This window comes from Hylobates moloch, unplaced genomic scaffold (assembly GCF_009828535.3).
Source record: "Hylobates moloch isolate HMO894 unplaced genomic scaffold, HMol_V3 SCAFFOLD_21, whole genome shotgun sequence".
NCBI classification, from domain to species: Eukaryota; Metazoa; Chordata; class Mammalia; order Primates; family Hylobatidae; genus Hylobates; species Hylobates moloch.
In genome coordinates, this window is record NW_026652296.1 from 11,545,508 (window position 1) to 11,569,383 (window position 23,876).

The following is a 23,876-nucleotide window of genomic DNA, read 5'->3' on the forward strand; positions in this document are numbered from 1 at the left end:
AAAGAACATTTTTTCAGCCTGTACAAAAGGGTATACTTGAAGTTTCTTTCTCCAGAGGCAAACTCTGTTCACTTCCTGAGTCCTCCCAGAGAGAACTTATGCACATGCAATACATATCCCTTAGGCCAGGCATGGTGGCTCACATCTGTAATCCCAGCACTTTGGGAGGCCACATTGGGCAGATGGCCTGAGACCAGGAGTTCAAGACCAACCTGGGCAACAGGGAGAAACCATCTCCACAGAAAAAAAAATACAAAAATAAGCCAGGTGTGTTTGCTTGCACCTGTAGTCCTAGCTACTCCAAAGGCTGAGGTAGGAGGATCACCTGAGCCTGGGGAGGTCGAGGTTGCAGTGAGCAGTGAAGCCACTGCACTCCAGCCTGGGCAAGAGTGAGACCCTGCTTCAAAAAAAGGAAAAGAAAAAGTACACAGTTCTGCACTTGGCTTTTTTAGCCTAATAACCTACTTTATGTAAAATCCAGTAAGAACGTAGTCTGAACTGTACTCCATCACACAGTTGTGCCATCGTTTTCTGAACTGGACCCTCTGTTGGTGACTTAGGTGCAGCCTGAATGAATAGCTTTGAACACACTCTTTAGTATCTAGGGTATGTGTTACTGGATAACTTATAATTTTTAAGCTGGGGTTAGGGTGGTAAATACTCCCTGAAATTATAACAAACTATACAGTTTTCCCAGGTGGGGCCCCACAGCTTTCATCTCATTCTGAGTCAGAAAAGGATGAGAACTGACGTTCTTACAGGATCAAAACTGGTTTTTGGCCAGGTAATGCCTGTAATCCCAGCACTTTGGGAGGCTGAGGTGGGTGGATCACCTGAGGTCAGGAGTTCAAGACCAGCCTGGCCAACATGGTGAAACCCTGTCTCTCCTAAAAATACAAAAATTAGCCAGGCATGGTAGTGGGCGCCTGTAATCACAGGTATTCGGGAGGCTGAGGCAGGAGACTCGCTTGAACCCAGGAGGTGGAGGTTGCAGTGAGCCAAGATTGTGTCATTGCACTGCAGCCTGGGGGACAAGAGACTCTGGTTTTTGCAGCAAGTAACTAATTTATCGTATCAAGGCTCCTGTCCTTTTTGGGCTTCCATTTCTCCAGCAGCATTTCCACAGTACAGCAACAAGAGGTAAGGTGTGGGTTCAAGTAGATGTTGGTTGAAAACCTGAATTCCCAGCTGTGCAACTCTGGAAAGTTAGTCTTTCCAAGCCTCTGTTTATTGGAAAATGAGGATATCTCTGCCTGCCTCACAAGAGTGCAGTGAGTTGACTGGATTCTATTCAGCACACACAACATCTGGTGCATGGTTGGCATTCATGCTAAAGTTCTCTCCTGTTGATACTTTAGAACTAAGAGTTATCATTTAGCTATCTTCTTCAGCTATCATTTAGCTCTTAGTTCTAGAATATCAACAGAAGAGAACTTTTTTGGTTTTTTTTTTAAGAGACAGGATCTTGTTATGTTCCCCAGGCTAGAAGAAAACTTCTACCAAGAATTTCCTCACTCCATACCCAGTTCCTCTACAAGCATAAAGATTATGCATTCCAACTGTATGTGGTGATACCAAGCTAGTAGACTGTGGGCACATTTTGCCATTGAGGAAGAGATAGTAATAAGATATACACTTGGATTGGTTTCTCTTCCTCTCAAAAATACTTTCATTTAATATAGTCATATGAAAGCTAATCAGCAAGAAGGGAGGTTGACAGACATGCTTAGGAAAATAGCTACATACCATACCACCACACCAAACTTTTTTTTTTTAAAACAAATGGAGAAACGACAGACCAGCCAGGATGACTTCCCACAGGGAAGGGATTTAAGGGCTGCCCCCATGAATTTCTTCAGGCCACAACAGCTACTTCCTCCTCTTGTATCTGTAAGAAAATCAGAGTTAAGACCAGAATGAGGATGGAGAAGCTCCTTTTCCATGAAAGGTTTTTATCTCTAATCCCAAAACCTATGCCCCTCCAAAACAGCCAGTATCACCTGGATTTAGATTTAAAGTTTCCTCCTCGTCTCTGGTGGGGCAAGCCCAACTGTTTCCTTTCTTCAAAGGAAGGGCTGTGAGAGAAGATGAGATGCTGAAATTAGCAAACTGTTCAACAAATGGGTGTTGTCTCACCCCCACCCTACCCAGCTCCTACATGAAGCAGTAGCATCTCTGGGATGCATCATTTTCAGGCCCTAAGTTCTAAGCCTTTATGTGTTTCCACCTGATAACGTGTTTCTGGAAGTCAGGGCCCAACTTTAAAACAAGGTTGGAAGAGGCCCTTTTTAGGTATATATGACTACTTGGGAAGCTTAGTCTGCCCCTACCCCAACCTTGGGCTGGGGAAAGTGGTGTGGGACAACATATTCCTAAGAGCAAGCCAGGATTCTCTGTTTGGGGTTCTGCAGGATGGAACTTGAGATGAAAGAGTTATCACTCCCCTGAAGGAAAGCTCCATTTCTGAACCCAGCAATGTACTATTTCACCTCCTCCAAGGCAGGAACAGTGCTAACTGAACACCCCTCTCCTGTTCTCACCTTGGGATCCTCAGGTAGCCCTGAGAGGGGTGGGGGGTGGAGAACAGACAGGTACCCTTGAATTTACATAGTATAAAGCTATAGGTATGCAAGAACTGGGAATGGGGAAGGAGGGAGAAGACTCATAGCTTCCATTAGAATACCAAGGGCTTGCTGGGCACAGTGGCTCACGCCTGTAATCCCAGCACTTTGGGAGGCCGAGGCAGGCGGATCATGAGGTCAAGAGATCAAGACCAAGGCCGGGCGCGGTGGCTCACGCTTGTAATCCCAGCACTTTGGGAGGCCGAGGCGGGCGGATCATGAGGTCAGGAGATCGAGACCACGGTGAAACCCCGTCTCTACTAAAAATACAAAAAATTAGCCGGGCGTGGTGGCGGGCGCCTGTAGTCCCAGCTCCTCGGAGAGGCTGAGGCAGGAGAATGGCGTGAACCTGGGAGGCGGAGCTTGCAGTGAGCCGAGATCGCGCCACTGCACTCCAGCCTGGGCGACAGAGCGAGACTCCATCTCAAAAAAAAAAAAAAAAAAAAAAAATGGCAAACATGGTGAAACCCCATCTCTACTAAAAATACAAAAATTAGTTGGGCGTGGTGGAGTGCACCTGTAGTCCCAGCTTCTTGGGAGGCTGAGGCAGGAGAATCGCCTGAACCCAGGAGGTGGAGGTTGCAGTGAGCTGAGATGCACTCCACCCTGGGTGACAGAGCAAGACTCCGTCTCAAAAAAAAAAAAAAAAAAAAAAAATAGAATACCAAGGGCTCCATGATGACTTAAAATCCTACCCAGCTCGATACTGTTTCAGGGCCTTCTTGCTTGTGTTGGTGAGTTCTTCATCAAATACAGATTTCTTCCCCTGCTTTTGCTTCTTGGCTGTGCACAGAGAGAATGGGTTACATATGGTTGTCTTTGGCCCAAGCTCCTAAATCCCCTTAAGTTCAAGGTAATGATTCCAAGTTCAGTGGATGCTCTGGCATCCAAAGACTATCTTAATTCTGTCCTCACCAGCTCCTCCAAGTAGCAGCTGGTGAGGCCTTAGGCTCCGGAGTCAGAAAAGCTGGCGTTCAAATCCTAGTTCTCACCAACCACAAGGTCACTGTGCCCCTTAGACCAATGGAGGGATAGCTGTACACATTGGTACATACTAATTACTCAAATAATGTGGGCTATTGTCATCATCCCTCAGATTTTCTCCCTGACCCAAAGCATAGGCTTCAGGGAAAACCTTCCTACAAGCTCCTTTGGGCTCCCCATTCACCTACCAGGACCTCTCACTGGCTCCTCCTCGGGCATTGCTCGGGCCCGCTTGGCTCTGCGATTCCTCTTCGCTAGCCGTTCAGCAAACATCTGCGCCTTGAGGATTTCAAACTGGGACCTTTCCTCTGCCTGGGGGGAGTGGGGAGGTGTGAGTGTGGAATACACCAGGCCTCTCTGACCCACCCCACTGAGTGGGCCCAAACTCCAAGAGGGAGGCCACTCACAGTCATCTCCCCCTTTTTTTTGGCATCCTTCATAAACTTCTTCCTTTTCTTCTTTCCTCTTAAGGCCAAGTCAAATTCCTGTAGAGCTTTGGCAACTGGGATGAGAAGAAAGCATAAGATTTCAGGGATGATTTTATCTTTTTTTAAGCTTACGATAAGAAGTGCACCTTTTCAACTGGTAAGTTAGCAGATTAAAATGAAAAGCGGCAAGCACTTCTTGGCTGAGTGCAGTAGCTTGTGCCTGTAGTCTCAGCACTTTGGGATGCTGAGGTGGGTGGATCACCTGAGGTCAGGAGTTTGGGACCAGCCTGGCCAACATGGTGAAACCCCGACTACTAAAAATACAAAAATTAGCTGGGCATGGTGGTGTGCCTGTAATCCCAGCTACTCGGGAGGCTGAGGTGAGAGAATTGCTTGAACCTAGGAGGGGGAGGCTGCAGTCAGCTGAGATCGCACCACTGCACTCTAGCCTGGGCGACAGAGCGAGGCCCTGCCTCCAAAAAAAAAAAAAAAAAAAAAAAAAAGAAAAGAAAAGCCGCAAGCACTTCTTCCACTGATTTCCTCCATCTCACTAAATAACATGCTTTTTTGACTATTTCTCAATCCATTTAAGATACTCATTACAAACCTCCTGCTATGAAGGATGGAGATTTAGGTCACTTACACTACTTTACCCACCAATACAGTTATAACTCTATTTTTATCAGAAATTTAACTTATATACACCCTTATTTTGTCCCATCAAATATAGACAGCATTTCTAAAACTACTGGTATACCCTCTAGTAGGGTAATTTTGCAACCTCTAACAAAACTAGAAATACAAATATCCTCTGACCCACTATTCCACTTTTAGGAATGAATCCTGCAAGCCAAATATACACTTGCTTAATTGTAAAAGGGCATATGTGCAAGGTTATTCCCTACGTCACTTGTTTGTAATGACAAATGATTAGTTTTTAGGTTTTTTGTTGGTGGTGGTGGTGGTTTCTTTTGAGACGGGGTCTCATTCTGCCACCCAGGCTGCAGTTCAGTGGCAGAATCTTAGCTCACTGCAACCTTGACCTCCCTAGGCTCAGGTGATCCTCCTACCTCAGCCTCTCAAGTAGTTGGACTATAGGCATGTGCCACCACATCTGGCTAATTTTTTGATTTTTAGTAGAGATGGGGTTTTGCCATGCTGCCCAGGCTGGATGGCAAATGACTGTAAACAACCTCAATGTCCCTCAACAATCTACTCATACGATGGAAGAACATGAAGCCATTAAAAAAACAAAAAGGAGGCCAGGTGCGGTCGTTCACACCTGTAATCTCAGCACTTTGGGAGGCCAAGGCAGGCGGATCATGAGGTCAGGAGATTGAGACCATCCTGGGTAACACGGTGAAACCCGTCTCTACTAAAAATACAAAAAATTAGCCGGGTGTGGTGGCAGACACCTGTAGTCCCAGCTACTCGGGAGGCTGAGGCAGGAGAATGGGATGAACCCAGGAGGCGGAGCTTGCACTGAGCCGAGATTGCGCCACTGCACTCCAGCCTGGGAGACAGAGCAAGACTCCATCTGAAAACAAAAAACAAAAAGGGCAGCCATATGTGGGCCTATATAAAACATATCTCTAAGCTTCAAAATTAAGTGAAAAGGCAAGGCATAGAACGATGTGAACTTATAAGTGTTTTGGGTCTTTTTTAAAGGGAGATGGAGAGGATATCTGTATTAAATATCTCCTGACTTTTTTAAAATTATTTTTATTGTGGTTATATATACACATATAAAACAAAGGTTGTCAGCCGGGCGCGGTGGCTCACGCTTGTAATCCCAGCACTTTGGGAGGCCGAGGCGGGCGGATCACGAGGTCAGGAGATCAAGACCACGGTGAAACCCCGTCTCTACTAAAAAATACAAAAAATTAGCTGGGCGTGGTGGCGGGCGCCTGTAGTCCCAGCTACTCGGAGAGGCTGAGGCAGGAGAATGGTGTGAACCCGGGAGGCGGAGCTTGCAGTGAGCCGAGATTGCGCCACTGCACTCCAGCCTGGGTGACAGAGCAAGACTCTGTCTCAAAAAAAAAAAAAAACAAAAAACAAAGGTTGTCATTTTACCCAATCTTAAGTATACAATTCAGTGGCATTACTTAAATTCACAACATCATACAACCATCACCACTATCTATTTCCGAAACTCCTACCGGGAGGCTACTCACCGACATCATCGAAAACAGAAGCTCTGCAACCACTAATAATTTCCTATTACCCCCTTCCCCTAGCCCTAAGTAATCTATAATCTATTTCTGTTTCTGTGAATTTGCCCAGCTAGGTATCTCAGGTAAGTGGAATCAGACAGTATTTGTCCCTTTGTGTCTGGATTATTTCATTCAGCTTAATATTTTCAAGGTTCATCCTTATGACATGTATCAGAACTTCATGGCTGAATAATATTCCATTGTGTGTATATATACACACACCCCAAATTTTGTTTATCCATTCACTTGTTGATGAACATAGTTTGTTTCTACCTTTTTGCTATTATGAACAGTAATTCCAAGAACACTGGCATCTAAGTATCTGTTTGAGTCCGTTTACAGTCCTTTACAACAGTGGTCCCCAACCCCCAGGCTGCATACGGGTTCCAGTCCATGGCCTATTAGGAACCAGGCTGCACAGCCGGAGGTGAGCGTTGGGCAACCAAGCATTGCCACCTGCGCTTGGCCTCCTGTCAGATCAGCAGCAGCATCAGATTCTCACAGGAGCACGAACCCTATTGTGAAGTGCGCATGCAAGGGATCTAGGGTGTGCACTCCTTATGAGAATCTAATGCACCCCCCACACCCCAAATGTGGAAACACTGTCTTCCACGATACTGGTCCTTGGTGCCGGAAGGTTGGGGACCGCTGCTTTACAGTATAGAACTAGGAATGGAACTGCTGAGTCCTGTGGGGTAATTCTGTATTTAGATTTCTGCGGAACCTCCCTGACTTACTTTTCTCCTTCTTCCTCTCTTCTTTGGTCTGGAACCAGCTCCTCTCGGGCTCTTGGACCACTGCCTCCTTCCCCTTCTCCAGGAGCCGCTTTGCTGTATTGATCTGTAGAGATAACAAAAGGATGCCTGCCGTGAAACCCATATCTACTAACACAGGAAGCCACAGCCTGCAAATGCCTGGGGCTCTGATGAGAAAAACATTTCAGAAGGGCAGCACCAGCAGGGATGCAGCAGCTTGCTTACTGAGCAGCCCTGTGAACAAGATCCCACCTCGCAGCCTCACCTGAGCTTCCGACTGCTGCATCTCTTTTTCCTCTGCCTCTAGCTGCAGAACTGCATACACATCTTTCTCCATTTTCTCAATCTTGTCCCGGAATTTGAGGATGACATCTCAATGGGAGAAAATAAAAAGGATTTACAAATAAGGGTAGGCCAGGCATGGTGGCTCACACCTGTAACCCAGCACTCTGGGAGATGGAGGTGGGAGGATTGCTTGAGCCCAGGAATTTGAGGCCAGCCTGGGCAACATGGCCATACTCTGTCTCTACAAAAAAAAAAAAAAAAAAAAAAAAAAACGCTGGGCGCAGTGGCTCACGCCTGTAATCCCACGCTTTGGGAGGCCAAGGCAGGTGGATCATCTGAGGTCAGGAGTTCAAGACCAGCTTGGCCAACACTGTGAAACCCCGTCTCCATTAAAAATACGAAAATCAGCTGGGTGTAGGGGCACACGCCTGTAATCCCAGCTACTACTCAGAAGGCTGAGGCAGGAGAATCACTTGAACCCACGAGGCAGAGGTTGCAGTAAGCCAAGATGACACCACTACACTCCAGCCTGGGCAAAAGAGTGAGACTCCATCTAAAAAAAAAAAAATTAGCCATCATGGTGGCACACACCTGTAGTCCCACCTACTCAGGAGGCTGAGGAGAAGAACTGCTTGAACCCAGGAGTTCGAGGCAACAGTAAACTATGATCGCACCGCTGTACCCCAGCCTGGGCGACAAAGCAAGACCTTGTCTTAAAAAAATAAAATAAGGCGGTGGCTCAAGCCTGTAATCCCAGCACTCTGGGAGGCCAAGGCGGGTGGATCAAGAGGTCAAGAGATCGAGACCATCCTGGACAACATGGTGAAACCCCATCTGTACTAAAAATATAAAAATTAGCTGGGCGTGGTGGCACATGCCTGTAGTCCCAGCTACTTGGGAGGTTGAGGCAGAAGAGTCACTTGAACCCAGGACGCGGAGGTTGCAATGGGCCGAGATCACACCACTGCACTCCAGCCTGGCGACACAGCGAGACTCCATCTCAAACATAAATAAATAAAATAAAATAAAATAAGGGTGACTACTAATACTATGTAACTGATGAAAATAATTTAGCTGTGCATTTACTGACATAGGAAATGGTGTCTGTAATGTGTGCCTTCTCTGCTTCATATCCCCCAGACTCAGAGTGGCCCCTGCCTACCGCTCTGATCTTCTGTGTTCCCTGCTCACCACGCCTGAGCCTCCTGACCTTTCTGTTGTTCTCACACACTAAGCTCGTCCCTACCTCACAGCCTCTGCCCTTGTTCTCTCAGCTCAGCACTTTGCCCTCAGACCTCTCATCGCTGCCTCATTCCGATCATCCAGGACTCAGCTCCAATGCCAGCTGTGCAGAGGCCTTTCCTTAACAGCTTAATGAGGCAGCCTCCTCCTGCTGTTCTCAATCACATCTACTGTTAGCTTATTTATTGTCTCTTTCTCCCAGAACCACAGCTCTGCTTTGTTCCCTGCTGTATCCCCAGCACCTAGAACAGAATCAATAGCACTAGGCCCCCAGCAGGACTCAATAACTAGTCGCTGATTAAATGAAGACAATGAAAATGAAAAAAATAAAAGGGACATTTAAGAAAGGAAAAATGGTTTGAAAGGACATACACCTAAATGCTACCAGTGGTGAGCTCTTTGACACAGAATTACATTTTTTTATTTACTAATTTCCAACAATAAATATGTACTTTTTATTTCATTTTTTAGAGACAGGGTCTTGCACTTTTGCCCAGGCTACAGTGCAGTGGCGCAATCATAGCTCACTGCAGCCTCAACCTCCTGGATTTAAGCCATCTCCTGCCTCAGCCTCCTGAACAGCTGGGACTACAGGCACACACCACCACGCCCAGCTAATTTTTTTTTTTTTAGAGACAGGCGTCTCACTATATTGCTCAGGTTGGTCTTGAACTCCTGGCCTCTAGCAATCCTCCTGCCTTGGCCTCCCAAAGTGCTGGGTTATAGGCAAGAGCTACCATGCTCAGGCTAAATAGGTATTATTTTTATAACTTTAAAAATTTTTAAGGCTGGGCATGGTGGCTTATTACTGTTAATCCCAGCACTTTGGGAGGCAGAAGGTGGGTGGATTGCTTGAGCCTAGGAATTCAAGAACAAAACAAAACAAAAAAAGACTTTAAAAAAAAAAAGACTTTAAAGAGGATGTGCTTTATAGGACCCCTACAGATCACAGGAACAAAATCAATGAAAGGACCCAAAAAGAATGAGTACTGATCTCTCTTCCCCACTGCCAATAGTAAGGGAAAGAGGAGTTTAGTGAGAATTTTGCCCCAAGCGACCTTCTCTTCCCAATTTTCCACCTAAATGGGGCACTGTGTTTACAATTCTGTCATAATTCCCTTCTACACACAGGAGGCAAGCTCAGAGAGGTGAGGCGAAACCTGCACATGGTCACTCGGCAAGGAAGCAGCAGGGCTGGAATTCAAATCTGGCTCTGAACTACAAAGTACCTGCTCTCAGCTGTTACACTCTGTCCTTGCCCCGCCCACCCGAGCCATTCTGCACTGCCACAGGGGTGCCTGCTCACCTTGGGGAAGTATCCTGGCCTTCACAGGGGCCTTGGCAGCTTTTACAATCTCCTTCAGCATCTTCCGCTCATCTTCTCCCACCAGAGAAACTGAGCGCCCAGCCCTGCCAGCACGTGCTGTTCGCCCCACCCGGTGGACATAATGTTTGATGGTATTAGGCATTGTGAAGTTGATTACCTAGAAGGTCAAAAATGAACATCAGTCAGGTCTGGCAAGGGAAGGGGGGTGCAAAGAGGCAAAAAGACTTCCACCAAAAGTCCAAGGAAGACAGGCTCTGCTCACCGTTTTGACCCCCTCAATGTCAAGTCCACGGGCTGCCACATCAGTGGCCACGAGGATGTCAATCTGTTCATCCTTAAAACGCCTAGAAACAGTCACAAACAGCTGTTCATCCAGACACCCTCCCCTAATAATGCTCCACAAGAGCCTGAGCCAGCAGAGGACAGAACAGGGCATTAAAATGGGGATAGAGGCCGGGCGCGGTGGCTCACGCCTGTAATCCCAGCACTTTGGGAGGCCGAGGTGGGTGGATATGAGGTCAGGAAATCGAGACCATCCTGGCTAACACAGTGAAACTCCGTCTCTACTAAAAATACAAAAAATTAGCCAGGCATGGTGGCGGGTGCCTGTAGTCCCAGCTACTTGGGAGGCTGAGGCAGGAGAATGGCGTGAACCTAGGAGGCGGAGCTTGCAGTAAGCCAAGATTGCGCCACTGCACTCTAGCCTGGGCGACAGAGCGAGACTCCATCTCAAAAAAAAAAAAAATGGGGATAGATTCTAAATGTGAGCACATGGGATATTTACACCCACCCTTCAACAACCCATCCTACAGAGCAAACGTAGTTCTGTGTCTGCTAACAGCATGGGCAATTGTCTCAGTTTAAATCAGCCTATCTTTAACAAACACCTTTCAGCACCCTCTGATGAACAGGGTTAGGTGGAGAGTTCTAAAGGGTTCCTCCTTGCCAACCACCTTGATGCCATTTTCTGAGGATTAAACAAGAAATCACATGGAAAGCACGCAGCACAGTGCCTGGCAAAGTAGATGCTCAAGTAATGGCTGCTAACTTTGACTCTAAATCTTGTTCAATCAGACCCAGGAATGTTCACCACTCTCAGAAAGCTTCCAAGAAGAGACCATGTGTTGCCTTTCTAAGCTGGCTTCCTCTGTCACCCCACACAACAGCTCCCATGCTAGGGACAAGCATCCAAGGACATGAGGGTCATCTCTATGAAGTCAGAGTTCTTTTTTTTTTTTTTTTTTTTTTTTTTTGAGACGGAGTCTCGCTCTGTCGCCCAGGCTGGAGTGCAGTGGCGCAATCTCGGCTCACTGCAAGCTCCGCCTCCCGGGTTCACGCCATTCTCCTGCCTCAGCCTCTCCGAGTAGCTGGGACTACAGGCGCCCGCCACCACGCCCGGCTAATTTTTTGGTATTTTTAGTAGAGACGGGGTTTCACCATGGTCTCGATCTCCTGACCTCGTGATCCGCCCGCCTCGGCCTCCCAAAGTGCTGGGATTACAAGCGTGAGCCACCACGCCCGGCTATGAAGTCAGAGTTCTAAATGCATCTAAGACATGACCTCACAGTGGTTAGGTTAAAATGTTCAAGGCCAAGATCATCCTATGTGTCCCCTGCTAATGCTCTAATAGAATGCTCAGGGTCCTCTTCTTCCTTCTATCTGCTCTGCCCCAGAAGGATGGTGGGAGCCTCAGTCCCCACCCCAAATGTTACCGGAGGGCCTCCAGCCGCTGCGTCTGTGACAAGTTGCCATGGAGCTCGCCCACCTGCAGCCCCATGAGCCCCAGGAGGATGTGCATGCGGTGGGCCTGCTTCTTGGTCTGCGTGAACAGCATCACATGGTCAGTGAAGGTCCTCGTCAACAAAGCTGGCAGGAAGAGAGGACTGAGCTGGCAGCTGTTTCTAGGCTCTTATTCAACATGTACCCCCTCCTCATCCACAAAGTATGGTCACTGTGCCTGGCACTGGATAGACAGGCACTGTCCCTGTCCTGTGGAACTCAAATTCCAGGGTGGATACAGAGAAGCCAATTCCTGGGGGGTGAAAAGTGTTGTAAGAGAGAGTGCAGGGACGAGGGGGAAGCAGCTAAGGGCTGGCCTCTCTGAAGAGGTGACATTAGGTTGAATGACAAGGCAGATGATCCATGGGAAGATTGGAAGATTCTAGACAGAGGAAATGGCAAACATGAAGGCCCGGAGGCAGGAACGAGCTTATAGTGAGAAGTGCAAGCAGGCGGCCGGATGTAGTGGCTCATGCCCGTAATCCCAGCACTTTGGGAGACCAAGGAGGACAGATCACTTGAAACCAGGAGTTCAAGACCAGCCTGGCAAACATGGTGAAACCCCATCTCTACTAAAAATACAAAAATTAGCCAGAAGCGGTGGCAAGTGCCTGTAATCCCAGCTACTCGGGAGGCTGAGGCATGAGAATCATTTGAACCCAGCAGGCAAAGGCTGCATTGAGCCAAAATCGTGCCAGTATATTCCAGCCTGGGCGACAGAGCAAAACTCTGCCTCAAAGGAAAAAAAAAAAAAAACTGCAAGCAGGCAAATGTAGCTGGAGTCATGAGCAAGCCTCCATGGCTGGGGTCCCCAGGCAGGCAATGGCCAGGCCCGAAGAATCCTAAAAGAATAAAATGTTTGGATTTTAGTCTAAGACCAATGGAAGCCACCGCGGGGTGTTCAAATAAGGACGTAACAAGTACGAATGTCTTCTGCAAGCAATCATCGTAAATGCTCTACAATGCAGAGAGTCACAAAGGGCCGAGTGGAAGTGGGGAGCTCGAGCAAGAGGCTGCGCAACAATCCAGGCGACAGAGAACAGTGGTCTGGACTGACGGGTACAACCGCAGCTGACGCCAACTGGTTGGGAGTTGAACAGGACACAAAGAGGATTGGTGAGGCAATAAAGCAAAGGGAGGAAGGACCCATGGAGAAGTGAGGCAGCGGATCATCGTTAGTGTAGTGCAGCCTCTGCGCTGGGGAAGACTGGACGGCAGAGGCACAGGGGAAAAACCAAGCACTTCAGCATGGATACCACGAGCTCAAGGAAGCTGACCAGCCCACCCAACCCAGGCTTGCCCTGAGCTGCCACCTGCCACGATGGCTTCCCGGTCTCCTTCCCGATTAGGCCGGATCCGGATGAACTCCTGCCGCAGGAAGGGAGCCACATCTGTGTTGCTGTTCACAAATATCCGGACAGGATTCTTCAAGGAGACAGAAGCCAGATCTTTCACCTGCCAAGCACAAAGCCAGGTTTGCTCAGCTCTCTGCGAGGTGGTGGGGAAGGAAGCAGCAGTGCTCACCCCAGACAATCCCCCTCAAGCCCAGCCAGGGTCCTCCGCACAGCCCCCTCTGCGTACACCTGCCACCCTCCACAGAGAAGTCCCTCGGCCCACCTCGTCTGTCATGGTGGCCGAGAAGAGCATGGTCTGGCGGTGGTGGGAACACATTCGGATGATCTCCTTCATCTGCTCCTCAAAGTACTCATCCAGCATCCTGGGAGCAGAGAAAGACATGGCAGAACTGGAGAGAGTGCTCTTCGGTCACAGTGAGGGACACAGGATTGCATACCAGCTGCTGTTTGTTGTCATTGGTTATATTTAGGACTCATCTATTTTGTTATTTTATCTTTTCACCAAGAATTATCATTTTGCCACATTTGCTTTGTCTTTTTGTGGCAAGTCAGTCGCAGATGTCATGACACCTTACCCCAAATATTTCAGCACACAACTCCTAAGCACTAGGACCTTCTCTTACAGAAACACAACTTCATTAACACACCCAAGACTTTCGAGTGGGTGAATATCTAAAGTACAGGCCATGTTCAAATTCCTTCAGCTGCCTCCAAGTTCCAAGTGTGTTTTTTTTTTTTTTTTGAAACGGAGTTTCACTCTTGTTGCCCAGGCTAGAGTGCAATGGCGCAAACTCTGCCTCCTGGGTTCAAGGGATTCTCCTGCCTCAGCCTCCTGAATAGCTGGGATTACAGGCATGCGCCACCACGCCCACCTAATTTTGTATTTTTTTTTTTTTTTTTTGAAACGGAGTCTTGCTCTGTCGCCCAGGATGGAGTGCAGTGGCGCAATCTCCGCTCACTGCAAGCTCTGCCTCCCGGGTTCACGCCGTTCTCCTGCCTCAGCCTCCAGAGTAGCTGGGACCACAGGTGCCCACCACCACGCCCGGCTAATTTTTTTGTACGGCATTTCACTGTGTTAGCCAGGATGGTCTCGATCTCCTGACCTCGTGATCCGCCCGCCTTGGCCTCCCAAAGTGCTGGGATTACAGGCGTGAGCCACCGCGCCCGGCTAATTTTGTATTTTTAATGGAGATGGGGTTTCTCCATGTTGGTCAGGCTGGTCTTGAACTCCCAACCTCAGGTGATCCGCCTGCCTTGGCCTCCCAAAGTGCTGGCGTTATAGGCATGAGCCACTATGCCAGGCCAAGTTTTATTTTATAGTTACCTTTTGTTTTAGTGCAAGAACCAAAGTTCCTGCGTTGCAACTGGCTGCCACGTCTCTAGTCTTCCTGCATCTAGAAAAGCCCCCTCAGCCTGGGCAGTATAGCAAAACCTCATCTCCACAAAAAAATACAAAAATGAGCTGGGGCCGGGCAAGGTGGCTCATGCCTATAATCCTGAAACTTTGGGAGGCCGAGGCAGGAGGGTCTCTTAAGCCCAGGAGTTCAAGACCAGCCCTGACAACATAGCGAGACCCCGTCTCTATTTATTTAATATAAAATAAGCCAGGTATGGTGGCATGTGCCTGTAGTCCTAGCTACAGGACATTGGGGGACTGAGACAGGAGGATCACCTAAGTCTAGGAAGTAGAGGCTGCAATGAGCTAGTGTTCGCACCATGGCACTATAGCCTGGGTGACAAAGCGAGACCCTGACAAAAAAAAAAGGAACGAAAAGGCCCCTCATCCTTCTCGCACTCTGGATTCGAATAATTATTTCCCAGTAACTGGATTCAGAGAAATCCTCATGGGGACAGCACTGCTGGGCACAGCTGTGCCCTGCATTCATGCTCCATCATGAGATACTGATGGCCAGTTTGTTCCAGAACTGTGGATGTGAGGTTAGTCACTTGGCTATAGTGTCTGCCAGATCACTCCACTGTAAAGGATCCTTTTTCTCTTTATACATAATAGTAATATGTGAGATTCCTTGGATTCCATGTTTTCAGCAAGCCCAACCCCTTACAGCATTTCTCTCCCCAGTACAGGCTACGGTCTAGGTCCAAGTATCACACAGAACTGTCTCCTGATCTTCCAAATCTCAAACACTTCCTCCGCCTTTTTTGGTCTTTTGAGATACATACTTGAATAGTTTTCCTCCCCCTTAAAACCTAAACCAGATTACGTCCCCTTGGCTTAAAATGATCTCTTTTTCATCCTTTAGGCCTCAGGAATGGGTCTTTTGGAATGGGCCTCAGGAATGGGAGTCAGCCAATCGGTTATTCAACAAGTATTTACTGAGCACCTGCTATATACTAGACACGCCCCTATGCACGGGGGTACAGCAGTAGCCCCGTCATGAATACTGCATCCTAGGGAGAGAGGGGAGACTCGGCACTCCTCCTCAGTGACAATGCAGGCAGGACGGGAGGGGCAAGTCAGGGCAGGACCATCACAGGGTGGCCAGCAAAGGCCCCACTAACAAGGTGACAACTGGAACAGAAACCTGAAGGGGCAGGAGATGGCTTCAGGCTGAGGAAACGGCAAATGCAGAAGCCACAAAGTGGGAGTGTGTGGACAGGCTGTGCCAATAGGCGGGCTGTGGGATGTGAAAACAGAAGGACACGCTAAGAATTCGGAACAGAAGCTGCCATTCCCCAATCTGGTGAAGAGTCAGGGATTAAGGGCCTGCAACCTTAGCATGCCTCAGGGCTGTTTGCGAGCTCCTTCCTCTGCCCCACCTCCAGCCCCAGTCCAGAGTTCAGGAAGAGTTCCTTCTGTTCAGTCCCAGAGCAAAGAGGTGAGCAGATGGCACAGAGAGGAACAGAGAGCTGGGGGGCGAGGTAGGGGGAGAGGGAGTCCCCGCTGCAGTTACAGAGGCCCTGTGGGAGCTGCGCTGCCATTTCCTCCCTCCTCAGCTCAACACTATGATGTGCGTATGTCTTTATCTCCCACTTACAAACGAGAAAAGATTTTGTTTTGAGAATCTAAATGTTTCCAAATCTCCCTTAGGAAGTGGCAGGGCCAACATTTGACCAGCCTTATCACTTAACCACCATAATAGAGAGAGAGAGAAAAAACAGGAAAACATGGGCTAAGGCTGGGCAGAGGCCCCAGCACAAGTGGCTGATCTGGTATCGCACACCAAAGGCCATGGCCCAGAGCCACAAAGAATAACGCGGTGTGGCAGGTCCACATCCAGGTTGTGGGCCTTGGAACCCCACAGTGCCCTGGGCCCCACGCTGTGTGGAGCACCTGTCAGCCTCGTCCAGGATGAGCACCTCGATGCTGCTCAGGTGGAAGGAAGGGCAGTTATGGAGGTGATCGATGAGCCGGCCTGGGGTGGCGATGAGGATGTCAGGCGCTGCCCGAAGAGCTGCTTCCTGAGACTTCACATCCAAGCCACCTGCAAAGAGGAGAGAGCCCCACCAGGCAGCCAGGTCAGCTGCTCATGGGTGTTGACTGAGCACCAGCCACTCACCAGGCCTCAGGCCAGATGCAGAGGAAACCACTGAGAGAGTAAGACTAACAAAGGCCCAAGCACATGGGTTTCCCAGAAACATACTGGGAAAGACAGATCAGGTCATTAAAACTATGCTAAGTGCAAAAATCAACAATGATGATGACACAAAAGCACTTCAGAAGAGAATGCATGGGCTGGGCGAGGTGGCTCACGCCTGTAATCAATCCCAGCACTTTGGGAGGCCAAGGCAGGTGGATCACCTCAGGTCAGGAATTCGAGACCAGCCCACCCAACATGGCAAAACCCCGTCTCTATTAAAAATACATAAATTAGCTGGGCATGGTGGTACACACCTATAATCCCAGCTACTCGGAAAGCAGTGGAAGAATCATTTGAACCCAGGAGGCGGAGGTTGCAGTGAGCCCAGATCACGCCATTGCATTCCTGCCTGGGCAACAGAGTGAGACTGCCTCTCAAAAAAAAAAAAAAAAAAAAAAGAGAGAGAATGCCTGAAACATCCAAGGACTAAGAGAAGCAGCTGCGGAAAGTGATGAAGTCTCTGTTACAGGGAGACAAAGATCACTTCTGACTTCAAATTGCACAAGGAGGGCAAAATGCAGGCTAGATAACACTATCATCGAAAAACGCTGCCCAAAGTAATATTTGATTCATTATTCTCACAGAGCAGAAATTATATCCCAAATTTGTTCAGTACGAAGAAAAAAATGTTCATAGTTTTCAGGTTTCGTTTGTGAAGGTTGGTTAAGTCTCAATCAAATCCCACCCGCCTAAAGCACTATGAAAACAGGTCGGCTGGGCGCGGTGGCTCACGCCTGTAATTCCAGCACTTTGGGAGGCCGAGGCGGGCGGATCACGAGGTCAGGAGATCGAGACCATCCTGGCTAACACGGTGAAACCCCGTCTCTATTAAAAAAATACAAAAAAATTAGCCGGGCATGGTGGCAGGCGCCTGTAGTCCCAGCTACTCGGGAGGCTGAGGCAAGAGAATGGCGTGAACCCGGCGGGTGGAGCTTGCAGTGAGCCAAGATTGTGCCACTGCACTCCAGCCTGGGCAACAGAGCGAGACTCCTCCACCTCAAAAAAAAAAAAAAAAAAAAGTCTTCCAGGTTTTAAGTGGATTCAATCAACACAAAGGCCTCTCCTGGCACCTGTCACCAACACCAACAGATGGCAGGGCACACCCACCCTCCACCCCACCACGGTCTCTCAGGGGCTGGCAGCCCTTGGCCAGAAACTCACCCACAGCCAGGCAGGTGGTGATGTTGCAGAACTGGGCCAGCTGTCTGGTGACAGAGTGCACCTGGATGCCCAGCTCTCGGGTGGGCACCAGCACCAGCACGCGGGTGACTGGAGCCTGGCGGGGTTTGTAAATCAGACGCTCCAAGACAGGCAGGGCAAAGGCAGCAGTTTTACCTGGAGGGAGGGGCAGCAAGGAAGCAAGGAGAAGATGTTCAGTTCCCTCCATGGTTAGGTTTTCACCAGAGCACAGAAAAACTACGTCTGGGAAATAAAGGAACTTATTTTTCATAGAATATTTTTTCTGCTTTCAAATCACATGGTCAGGCTCACATATGTAATCCCAGCACTTTGGGATGCCGAGGCGGGCGGATCACCTGAGGTCAGGAGTTCAAGACCAGCCTGGCCAGCATAGTGAAGCCCCAATTCTACTAAAAATACAAAAAAAAACTTAGCTGGGCATGGTGGTGGGAGCCTGTAATCCCAGCACTTTGTGAGGCCAAGGCAGGCAAATCACCTGAGGTCAGGAGTTCGAGACCAGCCTGGCCAATATCGTGAAATCCCGTCTCTACTAAATATATAAAAATTGGCCAGGCTTGGTGTTGGGTGCCTGTAATCTCAGCTACTCAGGAGGCTGAGGAAGGAGATTCACTTGAAACCGGAAGGCAGAGGTTGCAGTGAGCTGAGATTGCGCCACTGCACTCTAGCCTGGGTGACAACGGCAAAACTCTGTCTCGAAAAAAAAGAAAAAATAACAGCCGGGCACAGTGGCTCATGCCTGTAATCCCAGCACTTTGGGAGGCTGAGGCAGGTGGATCATGAGGTCAGGAGTTCAAGACCAGCCTGGCCAAGATAGTAAAACCCTGTCTCTATACAAAAATTAGCCGGGCATGGTGGCGCATACCTGTAATCCCAGCTACTCAGGAGGCTGAGGCAGGAGAAGTGCTTGAACCTGGGAGGCGGAGGTTGCAGTGAGCCGAGATTGCACCACTGCACTCCAGCCCGGGCAACAGAGCGAGACTCTGTCTCAAAAAAAAAAAAAAAAAAATCTTTACTCCTCTGATATGGCAGGGCCAGGAGGCCACGGTCACAGAGATCAGGGATACCGCAAGAGGATTAAATGAAAATGACCTTCATCGGACCCTTTGAAATTTGTGGCCCATTACTAGACCGGACATCCTCTCATGCACTGTTTATCTTACAAAATTAATCCTTCAGTAGGCCAGGAATGGTGGCTCACACCTGTAATCCCAGCACCCTGAGAGGCTGAGGCAGGTGTATCACTTGAGGTCAGGAATTCGAGACCAGCCTGGCCAACATGGTGAAACCCTGTCTCTACTAAAAATAGAAAAATCAGCCAGGTATGGTGGCGGGCACCTGTAAACCCAGCTACGGGGGAGGCTGAGGCAGGAGAATCACTTGAACACAGGAGGCAGAGGTTGCAGTAAGCCGAGATTGCGCCACTGCACTCCAGCCTGGGTGACAGAGTGAGACTCCATCTCAAAACAAAAAATTAATCCTTCAGTAAACTGAGTAAGCTCTGCAATCTAGGAAACACTGTTGTATCAGTGCCAATTTCCTGGTTTTGATTTTGTCCTACAGTTATGTGGGATGTCACCATTGATGAAGGATTCGAGAGACCCTATGCACTATTTTTGCAACTCGCCACTCATCTACAAATACTTCAAAATAAAGTGGTTGCAAATTTAAAAGTCCTTTACTCTCTCAATTGCACCAGTATAACTTTTTTGTGTTACAAAAATTTTATGGCCAGGCATAGTGGCTCACGCCTGTAATCCCAGAACTTTGGGAGGCCAAGATGGGAAAATCGATTGCTTGAACCTGAACCTAGGAATTCAAGACCAGCCTGGACAACAAAGTGAGACCCCTATCTCTACAAAATAAAAAATAAAAACAAAATAGTTCAAAAAACCAAGAATACTTACTTAGCAAACCAGCCTTTTGGTAAGTCAACCTAGAGCCCAGCCCTGGCCGTAACACCCTTCTGCCCACCCTGGGTCCCTATCCTTTTCACCTGTCCCAGTGGCTGCACAGGCACAGATGTCCTTCCCCAACAGACCCACAGGTATGCACGCCTTCTGGATCGGGGTGGGCTGCTTGAAGCCCATGGCTGTAATGGCCTGAGGAAAAAAGAACTGGGTCAGACAGGGTTGAGCGGGGGAAGTCTCAGCACAACACAAACAGGGCAGTGGGGGGAGTGCTATTCACAGTAGGGCTGCCAGGGAAGGTCTCACTGAGCAAGGGATACTGAGTTGAACCCTGAAGGAAGCTAGAGAGCATCCCAAAAGATTTCCGGAAGAGTCTTCCAGGCAGAGGGAACAGCAAGTGCAAGGGCCCTGAGGAAGAGGAGGCCTAACCTATTTGAGGGCCAGCAAGGAGGCCAGTGTGGCCAGAGCAGAATGAGTGCCAGGAGGTGTCATAAGAGAGGGCCAGAAGGGGCAGAGCCTTGTAGGTCAATATAAGGACCCGGGCTTTTAAGACGAGTAAGACTGGGAAGTACTGAAGGACTTAAGAAGACGAGGGACATGATGGAACTCATTGCTTAAGAGAGTTCTCGGCCGGGCGTGGTGGCTCACGCCTGTAATTCCAGCACTTTGGGAGGCTGAGGCGGGCGGATCACAAGGTCAGGAGATCGAGACCATCCTGGCTAACACAGTGAAACCCCATCTCTACTAAAAATACAAAAAATTAGCAGGGCGTGGCAGCGTGTGCCTGTAGTCCCAGCTGCTGGGGAGGCTGAGGCAGGAGAATGGTGTAAACCCGGGAGGTGGAGCTTGCAGTGAGCCGAGATTGTGCCACTGCACTCCAGCCTGGGCAACAGAGCGAGACTCTGTCTCAAAAAAAAAAAAAAGAGAGAGAGAGAGAGTTCTCTGGCAACTGTGTGGACAAGAGTTGAGGGAAGCAAAGAGAGAAGCAGAAAGTCCAGTTAGGGGTGGCTGCAATAATCCCATGGTTGCCAAAATTAGCCACTACTGGCCAGGCGCAGTGGCTCAAATCCCAGCACTCTGGGAGGTTGAGGCAAGAGGATTGCTTGATGCCAGGAATTTGAGACCAGCCTGGACAACATAGCAAGACCATGCTTCTACAAAGAAAATTTTTGACAAGAAGCTGCTACCTTCAGAAGAGGGCGGGAAAGGTTCATGTCCTGGAACGAGAGGTTTTCATCATACTGAGATGCATCTTCAAAAAATCCTCCTGCTTCCTACACCAGAAAACCAAAAGAGAGATGAGAATTCAACAAAAAGGGCCAAGAAACCCAAATGACCTTAAACTCCCTTCAGTTTGCCAACGAGCTGCATACTGTCTTGCAGCCCCAAGCTCACCTGTCCTTTCTTCTTCTTCTTCTTCCGATCCTTTACTTTGAGTGTATCTATGGAGAAAAACTTAGCTGATGACCATGGCTCAGACTTACAAAGCACTTACATCCTGCTGGACACTGTCCTAAGTGCCAATGCCACACATTAGCTTCTGAGGGGTGACCATCATCAACCTCGTTTCACAGATGAGGACACTTTGTGGCAGCATGGTGAAGTAACTTGCCTAAGGTCAGAGAGAAAGCTAACCCAGTGACTCTGGTCCAGAGACCAGGCTCTCGACCACTACACTGTATTATGATGCTTTAGCACACATTTCTCTAAGAAATACTTATTGAGGGCGGAAGTGGCTCATGCCTAAAATCCCAGCACTTTAGGAGGCCGAGGGGGGTGGATCACCTGAGGTCAGGAGTTTGGGACCAGCCTGACCAATATGGTGAAACCTCATCTCTACTAAAAATACAAAAATTAGCCAGGTGTGTTGGCATGTGCCTGTAGTCCCAGCTCCTTGGGAGGCTGAGACAGGAGAGTTGCTTGCACCCGGGAGGCAGAGGTCGCAGTGAGCCGAAATTGTACCACTGCACTCCAGCCTGGGTGACAGTGAGACTCCATCTCCAAAAAAAGAAATACTTATTGAGCACCTACTATGTGGCTGGACCCATCTGAGTATGTCACCCCAAATGAGTTTGTATTACAGTGGCATCTGGCAGCCGCATGGGGCTAGATGGGAAAAGAGTAAACTACCTACGAAGTACAACAACCCAAACAAAATCCCAAGAGAAAAGAAAACCTAGAAGAAAGGATTCAGTGGGCACAGTGGCTCACGCCTGTAATCCCAGCACTTTTAGAGGTCGAGGCGGGAGGACTGCTTGAGCCTAGAAATTTGAGACTAGCATGAGCAACGAAGCAAGACCCCGTCCCTACAACAAAAAAAATTAGCCAGGTGCAGGGACATGCACCTGTAGGCCCAGCTACTTAGGAAGCTAAGGCAAGAGGATCACTTAAGCCAGTGAGTTCAAGCCTTCCAGTGAGGTATGATTGCACTACTGCATTTCAGCCTGTGGATGGAGTGAGACAACATCTCTTTTGTTTTGTTTTTTGAGACAGGGTCTCATTCTGTGGCCCAGGCTTAAGTATAGTGGGACAATCTCAGCTCACTGCAACCTCTGCCTCCCAGTTTCCAGTGATTCTCGTACCTCAGCCACCTGAGTGGCTGGAATTACAGGTGCATGCCACACCAAGCTAATTTTTGTATTTTCAGTAGAGATGGGGTTTTACCATGTTGCCCAGGCTGGTCTCAAACTCCTGGCTTCAAGCGATACACCCACCTCAGCCTCCCAAAGTACTGGGATTACAGGCATGAGCCACCGTGCCCAGCCAACATCTCTTAAAAAAAAAAAAAGTTCAATGTAGTAGGCAGAATATCTTAAAGATAAACTGTGCAGAAGAGTGGAGGAAACCCTACAAAGTAAAGGAAGATGTCTTCTGATCTCCTGTCCCCGTTACTGACACCTCTGCTGTAACGTCTACCTGCTTTGGTGAGGATGTTCTCATCAGCTGATGAGTAGTCGGTCTCTGAGGCTTCATCTTCTGAGCCTTCCTCATCATGCTCTTGAAGGTCTTCCTGCTCCTTTGGTTCAGAGCCTTCCTTTGCTTCTTTCTCCTTCTCCAACTTCCCAGACTTGGCTTCTTTATCCTGGGAAAAAAATTAAAGCGAGGGTGATGAGAAACTTCTAGAAATCCAGAACCTAAGTAGAGTGATAGGAAGCTCTCTGGCCTTAACAGACGGCTGTGGGGATTCTCAGTACAGATTCACAGCAAACACACAGGAGAGCGCGCCTGCCCCAGCCATGCCCCCCTCTATAAGGGCTTCCAGAGAGATGGTGGGGTCGCGGTGAGAGTAAAGTGTGGGGCATAACAACGAGAAATAGCCACTTTTCTTCTCACCTCTGTTTTCCTTTTCTTTCGAACTTTCTCAATCTTCTCATCTAATGTAGTGGCTGCCCTCTGCAGATAAAAATAAAGAGGTGAAAAAGAAATTTTCATTGAAACATTGAATAAGAGAACAAACTCTTCATAATTAACTTGAAAAAGAAAAAATTTTGGCCCTCTCTGAAAATATATATACATATTATATATATAAAAATTTTAGGCCGGGCACGGTGGCTCATGCCTATAATCCCAGCACTTTGGGAGGCCGAGGCGGGCGGATCACCTGAAGTCAGGAGTTCGAGACCAGCCTCAACATGGAGAAACCCCATCTCTACTAAAAAAATACAAAATTAGCCAGCTGTGGTGGTGCGTGCCTGTAATCCCAGCTACTCGGGAGGCTGAGGCAGGAGAACTGCTTGAACCTGGGAGGCGGAGGTTGCAGTGGGCCGAGATCATGCCACTGCACTCCAGCCTGGGCAACAAGAGCAAAACTCCATCTCAAAAAAAAAAAAAAAAAATTTTTTAATCCTCTCCAGACGATCTTGAAAAGGCAATGCTAGTAAGGCTGAGCGCAGTGGCTCACACCTGTAATCCCAGCACTTTGGGAGGCCGAGGCAGGCGGATCACCTGAAGTCAAGAGTTCGAGACCAGCCTGACCAACATGGAGAAACCCCATCTCTACTAAAAATACAAAATTGCCAGGCATGGTGGCACATGCCTATAATCCCAGCTACTCAGGAGGCTGAGGCAGGAGAATCACTTGAACCAAGGAGGCAGATGTTGCAGTGAGCCGAGATCGTACCATTGCACTCCAGCCTGGGTGACAGAGTGAGACTCTGTCTCAAAAGCAAAAAAAAAAAAAA

The 23,876-nt window shown here is 48.6% G+C and overlaps 1 protein-coding gene across 1 annotated transcript; it reads right to left on the bottom strand.

The window, feature by feature from the left end:
* Positions 1-17: 17 nt before the first annotated feature.
* On the bottom strand, positions 18-23,092 carry DDX27 (DEAD-box helicase 27). The gene is made up of 19 exons (XM_032143180.2): positions 23,029-23,092; positions 22,612-22,777; positions 21,091-21,137; positions 20,883-20,969; positions 19,782-19,887; positions 17,750-17,923; positions 16,282-16,432; positions 13,252-13,351; positions 12,948-13,089; positions 11,568-11,721; positions 10,118-10,199; positions 9,835-10,012; positions 7,267-7,373; positions 6,984-7,086; positions 4,013-4,107; positions 3,794-3,917; positions 3,317-3,404; positions 2,001-2,075; positions 18-1,888 (listed from the first exon to the last, which is right to left on the bottom strand). Exons 4-19 carry the CDS (start codon positions 20,907-20,909, stop codon positions 1,870-1,872), a joined length of 1,725 nt encoding a protein of 574 aa, XP_031999071.1. The 5' UTR covers positions 20,910-20,969; positions 21,091-21,137; positions 22,612-22,777; positions 23,029-23,092; the 3' UTR covers positions 18-1,869.
* Positions 23,093-23,876: the final 784 nt, after the last annotated feature.